General features: G+C 40.4%; 1 protein-coding gene across 1 annotated transcript; it reads left to right on the plus strand.

The window, feature by feature from the left end:
• Nucleotides 1-7,645: 7,645 nt before the first annotated feature.
• Fam216b (family with sequence similarity 216 member B) lies at nucleotides 7,646-13,698 on the plus strand. Its single transcript, XM_005071032.4, has 4 exons — nucleotides 7,646-7,759; nucleotides 9,576-9,691; nucleotides 11,310-11,430; nucleotides 13,387-13,698. The coding sequence occupies exons 2-4, from the start codon at nucleotides 9,593-9,595 to the stop codon at nucleotides 13,569-13,571; spliced, it is 405 nt and encodes a 134-aa protein (XP_005071089.1). The 5' UTR covers nucleotides 7,646-7,759; nucleotides 9,576-9,592; the 3' UTR covers nucleotides 13,572-13,698.
• Nucleotides 13,699-14,754: the final 1,056 nt, after the last annotated feature.

A 14,754-nucleotide genomic window follows, 5' to 3' on the forward strand; every position in this document is an offset into this window, starting at 1 on the left:
CTTTGGGGAAGCCATCTATAGTCAATGTAGCTTTCTTATGAACAACTTCCCCTGACTGCTTCAAATTTCCTTGAAGCAGACCTTTTGCTGACTGATATCATGTCTTGCGCCAGGGGCATAGCTGGAGAACTTGTGGGACCAGCCCTTCTGTCCTGGTTAACCTGTCAATAAATCCTTTCATTTGGTCTTAGGAGTTTGGGTTCGGCATACCGTTTCAATACTTTATTCCTTACAAAAAATCTGCTTGTAATTAGTTTTATTCCATTTGAAATGTTTCATTCTAGCCCTCAGGAACTCTATTTTTTCCTAAATTGGGGCTATAAAGCATCTCATCACTCTTAAATCTTAAGATATTGTCTAAAAGGCTTAAATCTCATTCTTGGAAACCAATTATCTCCTGTTTTCTCTTACAAAGCTTCAACCTTTAGTAGCATGGGCAAACATTGGACACATTTTGAAGTTCTTAAACCTCTTGTCTGACCTTTTGGATCCAAGACCAGAGTGCTTTCTTATGTTATGCCAATGTGTGCTACATAGGGTTCACTATCTTCCCGGCCCATCATTACCCCACTATACCCTTCTTTTCCCATGGCAGTAGGAAAACTGCAAATGTGTTTCCCATTATTCCTTGCAAGCTGGCATCCTGGGGATATATGACCTGGAAGTTTGGGTGAAACAGCTAGGTGGGTTTTTTTAATCCCCTTAATTTCTTCTTTTATCTATGTTAGTAGCAGCAACAGTAAGGGCAGCAGCAGTGATGACAACAGTCATATCAGCAATTAGGGTAGTAACATAAAAGTGAATGGAGTCTGGATAGCGATGCGCTCTTTTGTATTCAAGTAATTTAGGGGAGTAGCTTAGCGATGGTTAGAGTAATAGATAGGATAACCCAGTCTTGCCTTGTTTTATCCCAGCTACTACTAGTATTTTTATTGCTGACTGCTTTAGATAAACACCTTAATTATCAAACACCTGTATCTGTTGGTCTGTTGGCATTTCCCTGACTGTGCACTACAGCACATGGTAATAAATGAACAAGGGTGTGCAACATTAGCAGATGCGGTGTGCTCTGGAAGGCATAGTATTCTAGAAAAACATCCAGGGAAGACTCAGTGGGCAATCTCATATCTGCACACACAGTTCTTTATCTCTCAGGAAAAATTGGGCAAGCCTTCAGATGCTGTGTGAGGCTTCATGTTCTCCACTGCTATTTACTGATCTTGTCTGTACCATGCTTATTTCCAGAAGGAATGTATTCAAATTATTGACAAGAATTGCAAGCCTTTATGGCTGTTGAGTGCTTTCATCTTTAAGGTGTGTGATTCAGCGCTCTTATCTCCCAGAGCCTTTTCTCCCCTTCAGCCAAAGACTTTTCAGCCCATGTGTTCTTTTGGTATGGAGGCTTTCATTTTCTCTCAATTCTTGCTCTTTGCAGATAAGTTGCATGCACAGTGCTTTTTCAGTTCGTTGCTCCATTTGTAACTTTTTTAATTGATTTTAGTAGGTGTATAAAATAAGCTTGTGACATTTCATGCATGTGTATTCCTGCGATTCTTTCATTTGCCTCTCTTGTCACCTTTCCCTTCCACCAGTGTTATCTCTCCTTGCAAATGGACCCCTTCTTATTCTCATGTCTTTCATATGTACATAGCCGAGCTTCACATGTGAACGAGAACATGCACAGTTGCTTTTCTTCATTCTTTCCCATTGTCCTCTCTTCCTCCCCACCTTTAATTCTTTATCATATATATGTGTGTGTATGTAGATATACATATATTCTATGTATGAGAAAAACATAATGTTTACATTTCTGAATCTGTTATATTTTGTTTAACATAATCTCTAGGTTCACCCATTTTCCTGCACAATGAAACAATTTTAGTCTTCTTTATGGCTGAAAATAATCCATTGAATATATGCACATTTTAAAAATCCATTTGTCTGTTCATCTCATCTATATGTATGCTGGTTCTGCATCTTAGCTATGTAAATAGTGCTGGAGGGAGCTGGAAGAAAATGGGAGTCAGTCAAAAACGGATGTATGAAAACTACATTAAAATATGATACTTGGTAAATATCCCAAATATTTATCCTTATAATCACAGATGTGTGTAGCTCTCATGATTCATCAAAACAGCTTCTTTTTGCAGAAGATGGAGACCATCACAGAAATATACAATTGATCAGAATGCAAAGAACACATGGCCAAGGGGTGCCCAGCTCTAGATGATACATCTGTAGCATAAACCCTACTACCAAGGCCCGGAAAGGGTAGAAGGACCAGAGGACCAGGTAGTCTGCTGCAAGACTGTCCTCTAGAAATTACATGTCTGCAATCTTAAGCAAAGCCTTAACACTGATCACAGCAGTTGGCATGCCAGTGTGGCTGGGTAAAAATTTGGGCACTCAAACCCTAGAGGATGAACTATAGTCTTGTAGTGGAATGTCTTTGTTTCATCTTAGTTTTAAAAGAACCTTACTGGATATATGAATCTTGCTTGGCAGTCATTCCCTCTCAGTGCTCAAAGTCTGGCATTCCATACTTAGCTAAGAGCCCTACTGTTGTGGACATTTTGGTTGTGATCTCATTCATTCTTGCGTTTCTGTTTTTGGAGGTGAGTTGGCATTTTACCCTCACAGGTTTAATACTGTTTATTTGCTTTGCAGTTTTGACATCTTGACTTTTATTGGTTCTTCTCTGGTCATGAGTATTTGTGATTATAATGCCTCTTGTTGGGTTCCCTGGAATCTCTACTGCTGTTGGTCTGGAGTTTCCATGAGCTTTATTTAGCTGTGCCTGTAGATTTCTACATAATGATCTGTGGTTAGAATGTAAAACAAAATTAAAAGAATACATAAATTATAAAAAAATAAATGCCTCTGTGTTTAAATAAGATTTGTTTTTGCTATAATTTTATTCACCTGAACTTCTTCATCTACCTTTGAATTTTTAGGCTTCATCTCTGGATGTATTCCAGAATTACAAAAGTTGTGTTGATTAATATAAAACATCAGTGTTTAAGTACTTCCAAAAAATTAAAAAGACATGAAGAAAGAAATAAAGGAAGAAATTCAGACACACAGAAAGAAAGAAAGAAAGAAAGAAAGAAAGAAAGAAAGAAAGAAAGAAAGGAAGGAAGGAAGGAAGAAGGAAAGAAAGAACTTCTTTGGCCTTTCCCTCATTTCTGGCATTCTGCCTTCTACTTGATGATGATTTCCACTGTGATGTTTTTATTTGAGTCAGTGAATTTTGCATTTCCAACATTTCTTTTTAATATATCATTTCAATTAAATCTGAGAATTTCATACATGTATGCCATGCATTTTGATCATATTTTTCTCTGCTCCTTCTAACTCCTCTGAAATGTATCCTTTATACCCTGGCCTTCTCCCAACTTTATGTACTATTTTTCATAACCCCCAAGTCTTTGTGCTGTCTGTATACTCCTACATGTGAGGGCATTGACTTGAGCATAGCAGGCTTACCAAGAGCCAAATACTAAAGAAAACAGACTTTCCCTACCCCAGACAACATCCATTGTCAATAGCTCCTCAGCGAGGGGTGGGGGCTCATGAGCCTCTCTCCATACTGGAATGTTGACTAGTTTTATCTTAGGCAGCTATTTGGTAGGCAAACAGTTACTGTGAGTTCATGAATGGATTGTGTGTCATGTCTTGAAGATACTACTTTGTGCCTGTCCTCTCTGGCCATTGGCTCTTACAATCTTTCTGCCTCCTGTTCCTTGATGGTCCTGTTCTCTAAGGAACAGAGGGTACAGATATCCACTTACATCTGAACACGCCATAGACACTTATCCTCTGAGCCTTGATAGGTTGTATGTCTCTGCATTAACCAATGCCCATAGCACAATGAAGCTTCTCCATTGAATTCTGAGAACAGCCCTTGTCTGTGGGTACAGAGACACAAATTCAGAGGCAGTTTGATACTGTGTTCATTTAACAAAATAATAGGAGTAGACTCATCTCTGAGGCTATAAGTTCTCCAGCCATTAGTTCTTGACCAGATTCACAGCACCAGATACAGCTTTCCTGCTGTGTAGCAACCTAAAATTCAATTAGAAAGCAGTTGGTTGCTCCCATAACATTCATGCTGCTGTTGCACCAATGGGCATCTTGCCATGTCAGTCATTATTGTGACTCATAGGGTTTTCATCTGCGTAAGACTTTTGCTCCTGGTCTGTACCAACTTGATTTCTCTATGTCCTAAGAGCAAATTATATGATGTCTTTAGGGATAAGGTCTTATTCAGCTCCTTATACTGTTCTAGGGGTCTCAGGACACCTCCAACCAATAACTTGAGGGGAGATATCTCACACCTGCACTAGTCTCTGTGTAAGGCAGCTCCAATTGTGTGTGTGTGTGTGTGTGTGTGTGTGTGTGTGTGTGTGTGTGTGTGTGTGTGTGTGTCCTATATAATACTAGGTTTCCATATAGCTTTATAAATCACCCTCAGGTTAGTTATCTTCCTCCAGCACCTTCCTCTGCCCTATCCTCCCATCCCTCTCCTCACTTAAATTTATCTCTCCATCATTATTCCGTCTTCACCCTTCATACCACTGTGTTCTGCCACCCCCAATTAAGATCTATCCCCCCTCCCCACCAATGGTCTCTTTCTAGATTCCTACCTTCTACAGGTACTCAAAATAAAAACACAAACCTAAAGATTCAACGCTAGGATCTACATACGAGTCAGAACACACGGTGCTCTTTTTTTTCTGGGTCTGGGTTACCTCTCTCAGCATAATATTTTCCAGTTGCATCCTTCAACTTTCCTAGTTTCATCTTGTTTATAGCCGAATAAAACTCCACCATGTATAGATGCTGGGGTGATGTGTATGAGAGACTTCCCCGCAGCCTCATCATTTAGACACTTGATTCCCAGTTTGTGGTGCTGTTTGGGAAGAGTGTGGAACTTTTACAAAGTGGAGCCTTGCTGGAGGAAGTGTGTCATTGGGAGATAGCTTTGAGGGTTTCTAGTCTTGCTCCTCTTCATCTTCTTTCTGACTCCTGCGTGAGAAATGTGATTGGTCAGGTATCTGCTCCTGCTGTCATGCCTTCCCAGCCTGTTGCCACACCTTCCTTGCCTTGATGAAGAATTCCCTTCTGGAATTCTTTCCTCCCTAAGTTACCCTTGTTAGAGGCCTCTATCTCAGCAGCAGACACATAGCTAATACTGGCTCTACATTAGCCATCCGTCAGGCGGTGGGCATCTAGGCTGCTTCCATAGCTTTGCTATTGTGAACAAAGCAGGATAAACATGGATGAGCACTTATCTCTGCAGTAGAAGTAGGGCCATTTGCCTTATGCCCAGGAGTGCTGTAGCTGGGTTACACATTAGATCTACATCTAGACGTTTAGAAACCACCACACTGATTTCCACAGAGGCTGTCCCTCTTGTGAATGCCACCAACAATGCAGGGGGCTCCCTTTCCTTATATTCTCAATAGCATTTGCCATCTGTGTTCTCAATTTTAGCTGGTCTGACCTGGGTGAGATGCATTCCCAACTTTGCTATTTGCTTTTTGGCTGAATTTCACTTTCCTTTCCTTACTCACAGTATCAAGTTTTTTCATCCAGGGTTCTGATTCCCATCTATGTTTCTCCTTTCTTCTCAGGGTCCTCAATTGATTTTTCTTGCTTCAATAATCTGATTGTTTGCATCCACTTTGTAGTCTCTGATATTTTCTTTTTTATAAATTCTGAAACCATTACCCAGTGTTTCATGGATTCCAGTGTCTTTGCGTTTTTTAATTATGATCTTTCAGAATAATAATTTTGCCTTGATTTTCCATGGTTTTTGTTTTTTCTGTGTTGTGATTTATGTATCTCTTTTCTGGCTTTGTAGTCTTTTTAGTGAGCAGTCTTCACTTGAGGGCCCCAAATCCAGTACCACTCAAAATGAAGGTAATAAATTGTCATGAAAACAATAACAGCAGGGAAAATCAGATAGAAATAAACTAAAAACCAACTGCTAAGCCACCAATAGAAAAGCAAACAGCATTCTGTTGAACTGGTGCTGAGCCAGGCATGGTTGAGGATCAGCTGCTTTTACCATTCCTTTGTGTACCATGAGCTGCTTCTGACCACGGGTAGCTTTGGAGCCTGTGGGCCTGGCAGATGCTCGCTGGGGATTCTCCAGCATGTAGATCTTTGGATTGCTAATATCTAAGTCTAAGGGCTATCTCCTGAGGGTATTGGGGTGTGGGAGAGTTGGTAAAGCATTGAGATCTGCTGCTAAAGAACCCAGTCTTGCTCGGCATTAAACATGCTGCAGGATAGAAGAGAATGCAGTAATATTCACAAGACCTGAGAACTGCATGGCAAAGGGGAAACTATGCAGTTGCAGAGCCTTGCTAGCTTCTGGTTTGGAGCTGTCAGTCTCCAAGAAGTTACCTATTTCTGTACAAAGAAAGTGGGGCCACCAGTCTTCACAGTCTGAGCCTCCTGCAGCTTTCTAATCTTGTCTGTATCAAGTGCTCACAGGATCCGTCATTGCTTCACGCAGTCACCTGAATGTTTTCAGGCCTCCTTAGTAGCTCAGTCTTAAGCAATATGGCCCCTATCCTGATGGTTTGGGAATACCCGGGAGTGTAGAAAGAGCCACAATGGACTTCTGACCTGTGGCACACAAGCCTGTCCTGCCAAAAAGCCAGATAGATTTATGACTGTAAACTGTTCTGTGTGTAGAGCTGACTCTCTTCATACATGTATGAAGAGATACATACATGAGTGTGTGTGTGTGTGTGTGTGTGTGTGTGTGTGTGTGTGTAGAAAACTTCTGAGAGCTGGTTCTCTCCAGTGTGGACTTGAGTATCAAACACAGGTTGTTAGGCTTGGCAGCAGCCCATGCTTGCCTGACTGACATTGTGGAAATGTCTTTGGCGCCCTTTCTTCCACGGGGGAGTCTGGTGGATTAGTTCCTCACTTTTTGCTGCTTAGCCTTTGTATTTCTCCAGGCCATTCAGCTGTCTCTGAATTCCTTTGTGCTTTCTCCTCGTGCCCTTTTATGTTTCCTCTCTTTGCATGACGCCCCTCCCCTTTTCATCTGACTTTTCTCAATCATGGCATCACACGGAAACTGCTTCTAATCCTCCATCTTGGCACACACCTCACATAGCCCCCCAAAAAGGATTCTTGAGAAATAATAATGCCATCACAGAGAAAGGCAGGTCAGTGTGGGCAATATCTTCTGACATGTATGTAACTTCTAATGAACATGGGTATAGAGAATACTTTACTGCCCCCCAAAAATATGAAGAAAACATTATTTTAAATTATGATTTTATCTCATAGGTTATCACAGTCAAATTCCTGCCTTGTGTATGTAGGAACCATTCCTTCACCATTCTGAGCAAGGGGAATGAATGTTTCTGACTCTAAATTTGGGGAGCATGTATGGAATGGCCTGTTGCACTAATAGATTTCTTTACCTTTAATCTTTACCATCTATCTCCATGGACTTGTCTACTATGCCTTCATATAATACAGATATCATGTAATACAGATATGATAGATTTAGAAGTTGACCCTTCTTTAGTTATGAAACTTAGGATAACAACAGCAACAAAACCCTTACCCAGAAACAGAAAGGCATGCAGCCAAGTTTCCCTAGCTTTTTGTTTCATCTCCTGGTGTTGCTTGGATATTAGTTTATCAACACACTGAATTTCTGCTACTTCTAAAGAAAGCTACCTTGGGTATGGATGTTAGTGTTTAAACCAGGGAACCTCAATATAAGGTAAGTTCTTTTTAAACAAATCTGTCTTTTGGTTTTCTGATTTAATTTAACTTGGAGGTTGTTTTCTCCATGCATTCACCAGGCATTTTAATCCAACTTTATCCTGTGTGGACCAGTTGAAAGGGTAAGATGGATTTCTTCAGCAATAGCCCAAGAAAAAGAATATGTGAGCTGTTGTCATAAGAAACACCATCAGTCATTTCCTTGCACTATTTGAAGACAGAAAGAATCATTCTAACTTTGAAGAATATCTATTCTTTGCTCTGCAGACCTGGAAAATGGGAGGAGGAATATTGAAATGAGAGTGCAGCAAAGAATAGAGGTTTCGATCAGAAAGAACATGCAAAGAGTATGCCTTGATTGGTACAGATCCCTGGGTGCCCACTAAAGAAAAGCAGTGTTAAATAAAATATTCATAGTTTCATTTATGAGCTTATATCATGGAAACAGAACACGAAGAGATGCTTGCTGATGTTTTTATAACAAATTTCAGCTATAGAATTATCCCCATGGCTAGATCTCATATCTCAGCCAATCAGGATTCCCACATGTATTGAGATTTTTATTGTTTTGAAACAGGGTCTTTCTCTATATATAGTCCTGGAACTCTCTGTAGACACCAGCCTGGCATGAAACTCAGAGACCTGTTTGCCTCTGGCTCCGAAGGGCTGGGATTAAAGGTGTGCACCACCACACCTGGCTATTGAAGTATTTTTGAGAATGAGTATGTGATGCACTAATGTATCAGTATGCATGAGCTTTCACCAGGGGAAGGCTGAAAGTGGCACAAACTGAGAGCTCTATGCTCTGTGAATCAAATAAAGGATGATGCAGGCATTCTGAATGTCCTCATGAAGATGACGGAAGGGAGGCTAACAAGGGAAGAAACTCGGGTTTGTTGGTTTTAAAGCTGTGTGGCCACTATTCCGAGTTCCCTTCTCTAGTTAGCCAGTGACAGAGGTATTGATAACAGTCTGCTATATCTAGAGGGTCTGTTGCTGCACTTGATTTGTTGTGTTCTTTCTTTCTGTCATCTGTAGTTTGTACTGGTAAGGGCAGAGGAGTAAGCAGAGGGGAAAATGCTCAGGGTTTCTATTTGCCTCTTGTAACCCTAACCAACACACCTTTTCTTCTGCAATTGTTAGGCTTTCCTTATTGGATGAACCTTAGATTCTAAACATCAGTGCACTGAGAAAGGAGATGTTGTCACTACATGGAAGTCCTTCGTTCTGTACTTTGTCAGGAAGCAGAGGGAAACATGATGAAGTCATAGTTTTATTTTATAACACAGTAGTATAAAACCAAAGATCTAAAAATGCAAGAAATGGATACACTTTGTATCTGCTAGCAGTTGTATTTTAGAGAACATTTGATGACCTAGGAAGGTTCATAACATATCTGTATTGTGATCCTCTTTTCCTAAAATCAAATACATTATTTATTTACTGAATAAATAAATGAATGGAAACTAATCAAATGCCAACAATATTTAAGGATGGATAATCTTATTTTCTTCTCCAATTTGAATTTCTTCCCCAAACTCCCAAAGACATAGACATTACTTTTAGAGCCAGATGAGATCACAGCACCATTTAAGATTGTAAAGAAGTAACTGCTGTAGACTGGAAGACAAGGGTTCTGGATGATTCCCTCCATAACAAAGAGCGAGGATAGGAAGTGACAGGGAACTAGTAGACTGAAGACATCTACTGGAAATAGGAGAAAAATGGTTTACTTATTTGCTTGCTGTCTTAGGTCCATCCCCAAAACTGGTTAAGCAAAATAAAAACTGATCTGTGTTTGTTATTCCTTGGAGGTACAAGACAAAGAAAAATGGGGAGAAACTTGAAAAGGCAGTACAAGCTCCAGAGTGTTCCACAAATACCTCGCATTCAAGTCCCTGCCTCTGCTGCTGACAATTCATTACTGAAGGTGACGAATCTTATTTGAGGAGGGAAGGGCTTTTCTTGTTTCTTTGGAGGGTCTAGAACTTTTTCCTACGGTCCGTGTGGGAGGTGGCTGTTGTTTGACCCACAGTAAGTGCCTGCTGAAGGAGTAGATGAAGGTGTACTAAGACAGCCTAACCCTGAACACCCACGATGGCTGGAGTCTGAGAAGTGATCTTGCATCGCTGTCCACCACGATGGGAGCTCACTTAATTGACAGCATCAACATAGCGGCTTCCTGCTTCAGCGGTTAGCTTCTTTCCCACCAAGCTAATTATAGCCATTCACATAGAAACTCTCTGTAAAAATTTCATTTTTCTTCCATGTCTTCCAAGAATATGAGAAATGTAACCTTCTACTGACTTCTCATTTAGGATGTTCAAAGTTTTACAGAGATGAGAAAGTAGGCATAGTTTTTCTTGATAAAATAAAAACTGCAACTTTCAAGATTTTTATCTAATGTAAGGGAAATTCCCATTGTACTAGGAAACTTTGCTATTGAAGTAGGCTAGCGATTGTCCTATTATCTTGCATGCAATCATGTGAAAGGCTTAATTAGTTACTCAGCAATGAAATCCCTTCTTTTCTTCAAATGTATTATCCCCAAGCATACATAATACAGGAATTCAGAGTGAAATGATGTCTTATACTGTGAAGCTCTTGGCCTTGCTATTTTTGCTCTGGGTTTACTTTTAATATCAAATTTTAGGCCCTAGACTTAAAAACAATTTGTCTCACAGGTTTCAGATTTTAGTCCCCCACAAAATGTCTAACAAATAAGTCACGTTAACCTATGTTTATATATAATAGTGTAAGGGCAATTTTCCCACATGGTTTTCAATTGGCTTTTTGTCTTTTGGGTATTTTGTATCCAGGACAAACTTATTTTAACTTGACTTCTCTAGAATGTTGGTGCCATTGTCAGAGTTTCCCCACTTATTTTTGAGACAGGGTCTCCTAAGGATGACTTTGAACTTTTGATCTTTCTGCCTCCCTCTCCCTATCTCTCTCTTTGAAACAGGATCCCTTTAAGTAGCCCTGCTGGCATGGAACTGGATGGTGGACCAGGCTGACCTTGAACTTGAAGTGCTCCTTTGACCCTTGCCTCCTAACGGCTTGCGTGTACCATCATGCCTGGTTCCTCTGTGTCCATAGCCCTCTTTCACTGCCAATGTGGATCTCTTAGCACATTGCTCACTCGATCATCTATCCTGATTCCTTACTGGGAACTTTCCACTGTACATCTCAACTATCTGGAAGCCTTCATTCATCAGGCACCGTATAGATTCCCACAGTCTATATTTCTCAATAAGGATAAAAAAATCCTCATATCCTGGAAGCTTTTACATCTCCCTCAGCATAAAATTATGAATTACAAAACCTAGAACCTTTTCCTTCCCTGTTTTCATCATCATCCAAACAAGGAGAGGATTGTGTACACAAACAGTGAAGGGAAAATTCCTGATTTTTCATGTCCCGTGTGCTTTAAGAATCTGTGTCACCATAAGAGAAGCATCTTATTCTTGTGGATACTGGATTTGAACATGTCACACTTTTAATTGCATAAGGGTTTATTTAGCAAAGTCACCTCTTTGTTCTAACAGGACCTAAATCAAGGGCAGCGGCGCTACTTCTACAGCATCATGAGGATTTATGACTCCAGGCCACAGTGGAAGGCCCTGCAGACCCGCTACATTCACAGCCTTGGGTACCAGCAGCAGCTGGGTGAGTTTAACTACCTTACCAGAACCAGGCATATCAGCATAGTACTTATTCATTATAGTCAGAAGTCACATATCCAGCTAAATAATCCAAGAAGAATGGCCTCTGCCGACCTATTTTCCAACATGGTTGGCTAGCCAAGTTTAAAAATGATTATCCCTGACAATAGACAGTGAAGTTTTATAGGTGAATTAAGAGGGTTTAAAGAAATTAGAGTATGGATTCTTATAAAATGTTAACAACTCTCTGAGATTTATATGAACTTGATCTAGCAGATCAATATACTGGTCTTGGAAAGCCAACATAAACTCAAACAATGGCTCCCCTCTTACTGTTTGTGTAAGATCAACGATAGTTTACTCCCAACAACAATAGCTACATGTTTAAGCTCTTGGCGTAGCCCATATATCCTGCCATAAACATTATGTACAATATAGTTATAGAACCAGAATCCCACATAAATTATGAATTTGATGAATACCACTCAGCCAGTCATTGTCAGTGAGGACTTCAGGCAAGAAGTGACTTCCCAAAGACCATGGCTTACATCTGCTCATACTTTGCTCTTTCTCTCTTTCTACCAAGTCCACTCAAATTTACAAATCACAGATTAAACCATGGTTTCAAAAGACATGAACACATCATGAGCATTAACCTACTGGAAGGCTTCACTTCTGCTGACTCTTTTATCTTACAGGAACATCTCTAGTTGTGCACCCCCTCTGCTACACAGTCCTCCAAACTCAGGTAGAAAACTGAAATCCAGATGACGTAAATAACTTTACCAGGGTCATAAAACCAGTAAACAAGGACCTGGGGTTTGGTGACTGCTGAAGATTATCTGCAGTGAGTAGAAGTACCATCTGGTGGCTGTGTTTTCAAAGCCAAATGACAAAGAATCCAATAAACTTAAATGCAGAGGCATTTAGTAGTATTCACAAAACCTGATAGTCATTTTACTAAAATGCAGATTCCATGCCTTGCTCTCTGGGCTTCTGTTTCAGAAGGTCTTTGCAGAGAGTAGACTTCGGAATTCTAATGGGGAACTTTTTTTGGGATTCAGAGAATCTAGTGGGTACAATGAGGATTGTACTTTGAGAAACACTGAAAGAAATAATATTTATCTTTTTAGCCACATATTATCTTTCTCTGAAGACAGTTTTGATAAAATAAATTACATGAGAAGGCTACTCATCACTCAAGTGTCTTTCCAAACGTCTTGACATGTTAGTTGATGACTATACTTACTTGTGTTGCTTAACCCTTCTCATTCATATGACAGAATATCTTACAGAAACCATGTTGGGTAAGAAGGACTTACTTTGGCTTATGGTTTCTAGAGATGTCATTCCATTGTGACAGGGAAGCAGTGATACAGGACAGCTTTTCACATCCTGGTAACCAGGAAGAATAGAACAGACAGTGTGGATACTCACCCACATTCAGATGACCCCCTCCAGTTAATCATCTCTAGAAATATCTTCACAGACATACCCACAATGTGTGCTTCAACAAGTTTTAGGTTATCCAGGTTGTTCAGGTTGACAGTGACGATTTACCTCGATGCTCATTGGAGGAATGCAAAATAAGAAAGAACATGTCCTGTCCTCAAAGAGTGTAACTAGGGCATGCTAATCACAGAAGTAGAACTCTGTTCACCTCTGTGAATACTTTTGTTCTATAAACTTGTTGAGTTGAAGAGATGACTCGGTGGTTAAAAGCACTTGCTGTTCTTGCAAAGGACCTGGGTTCAGTTCCTATCACCCAGTTGGCTCATAACCACCTGCAAGCTCAGCTCTTGGAGGTGTGTCACCCTCTTCTGGCCTCTGGGAATAGCAGGCACACATGTGGAACACATAACACACCTTCAGGCAAAACACTCATGCACAAAACACAAATCTAAATAAACCCTTTAAAGAGAAATATTGACTTTGAAATTCCTCTCTTTTCTTTCCCCAGGCTATATCACTCAGCAGGAGGCTGTGTCTTGTGCTGCTCTACTTAGACACTCAACCACTCAAGCCTCAGCCAAGATAGCGCCTCCAAGGGCCATTCCCCAAAACTCTTCAGCCACACAAAGAAAACGCCAACCAGCAAAACCAGAGTCTAGCCTTGGACCCAGGGCCCCCAGCACAGCACACTGAGCATCAAGACCCAAGAGGGCATAATCTCTAAAATATTCAGCTCATCTGTGTATTCCTGGCATCCTAGTGGGTGTTGGTATGTGTTTGTTGTATGACAATGAATAAAAGAATACTACTATAAGCTCTAGACCCCGTCTTCACATAAATGTTGCCAACAAGAAGTTGGAAGATTTGCTAGTTATAGAGCAGATAATAAGCAAGTTTTACCACGGATAATCTGTAAAATAAGGGGACTTTTCAAAGCTTTCAAAGTAAAAACTGCTTTGGATGTCCAGTGTCTCAGTGAAGTCTGCAGCAGAGTAGAAGGACTCAAGTGCCCGGATGCCTGTCACTGGGTGACAGTTGCCTACAAACTGCCCATTGCACATTTGGAAATACACACTTGCACAGTCAAAACTGATTATGGAAGTTTCTGAAGCCACAGTGTTAGTGACAAGTGCCACAGGCCTCTTCCTACCCCCATCCCCAGCAGGCATTAATATTCACTTTGGCCCTGCAGATTCTGGTTCTAGCCTGACTCAGTCACATCTGTATCATTTTGAAATTTGTGCTTATCAGTCTGCTACTGCCAAGCTGATTCTATACTGCTGTAATTGGCCTTGACATGGGTAAGATAATTCATGCACACACCTGCCCCTGGCAGTGACAAACACTCTCCCCAGAACAGAAAATAGCTCCAAAGAATCAATCTCAAGTCTTGTCTTTGAAGATCTTAAGAACTCTGTACAAGACCATGCAAATGAGCAGATAATGTGAAACAGCCAGTTGGGTTTCTCTGCAAATGACACAGAGTCATATTTGTTATGTTTAATGGTGACTAATTTTGTGTGTGCCAAAAATTAGTGATCCTATACAGTCAAATTAAAAATTCCCTCTTGTTATTTTTATTTTTTAAATGCCATTCATGTCATCCAGTGACTTTTACTACATAAAGAATTGTTGAGATAGAACATAGCATACAGGAGAGATGGAACATGAAAAGAAGACGTGACAATACTACCACACCCCCTTTCCAGCCAAAACCAAAAATAACAAAAACCAAAATCTCCTCATTGGTAATTTCTTCTCTCTGCAGCCATTAACATAAAAGGTATTAACTTAGTAGAAAGCTTCTAATGGGCCTCATTGTGGAGTCCACCATTCTACCTGACTTTTCTTTGGGTGGGGTGAGAGGCATGGTTGT

Source organism: Mesocricetus auratus, unplaced genomic scaffold, assembly GCF_017639785.1.
Source record: "Mesocricetus auratus isolate SY011 unplaced genomic scaffold, BCM_Maur_2.0 Super-Scaffold_2245, whole genome shotgun sequence".
NCBI lineage: Eukaryota > Metazoa > Chordata > Mammalia > Rodentia > Cricetidae > Mesocricetus > Mesocricetus auratus.

What these genes read in the sequence shown, in the direction of transcription:
- Fam216b (XM_005071032.4), top strand. Translation starts at nt 9,593, where the DNA reads ATGGGGAGAAACTTGAAAAGGCAGTACAAGCTCCAGAGTGTTCCACAA. An exon ending in CTGACAATTCATTACTGAAG is followed by an intron (nt 9,692 to 11,309) that starts GTGACGAATCTT and finishes TTGTTCTAACAG; the next exon opens with GACCTAAATCAAGGGCAGCG. An exon ending in TGGGTACCAGCAGCAGCTGG is followed by an intron (nt 11,431 to 13,386) that starts GTGAGTTTAACT and finishes TTCTTTCCCCAG; the next exon opens with GCTATATCACTCAGCAGGAG.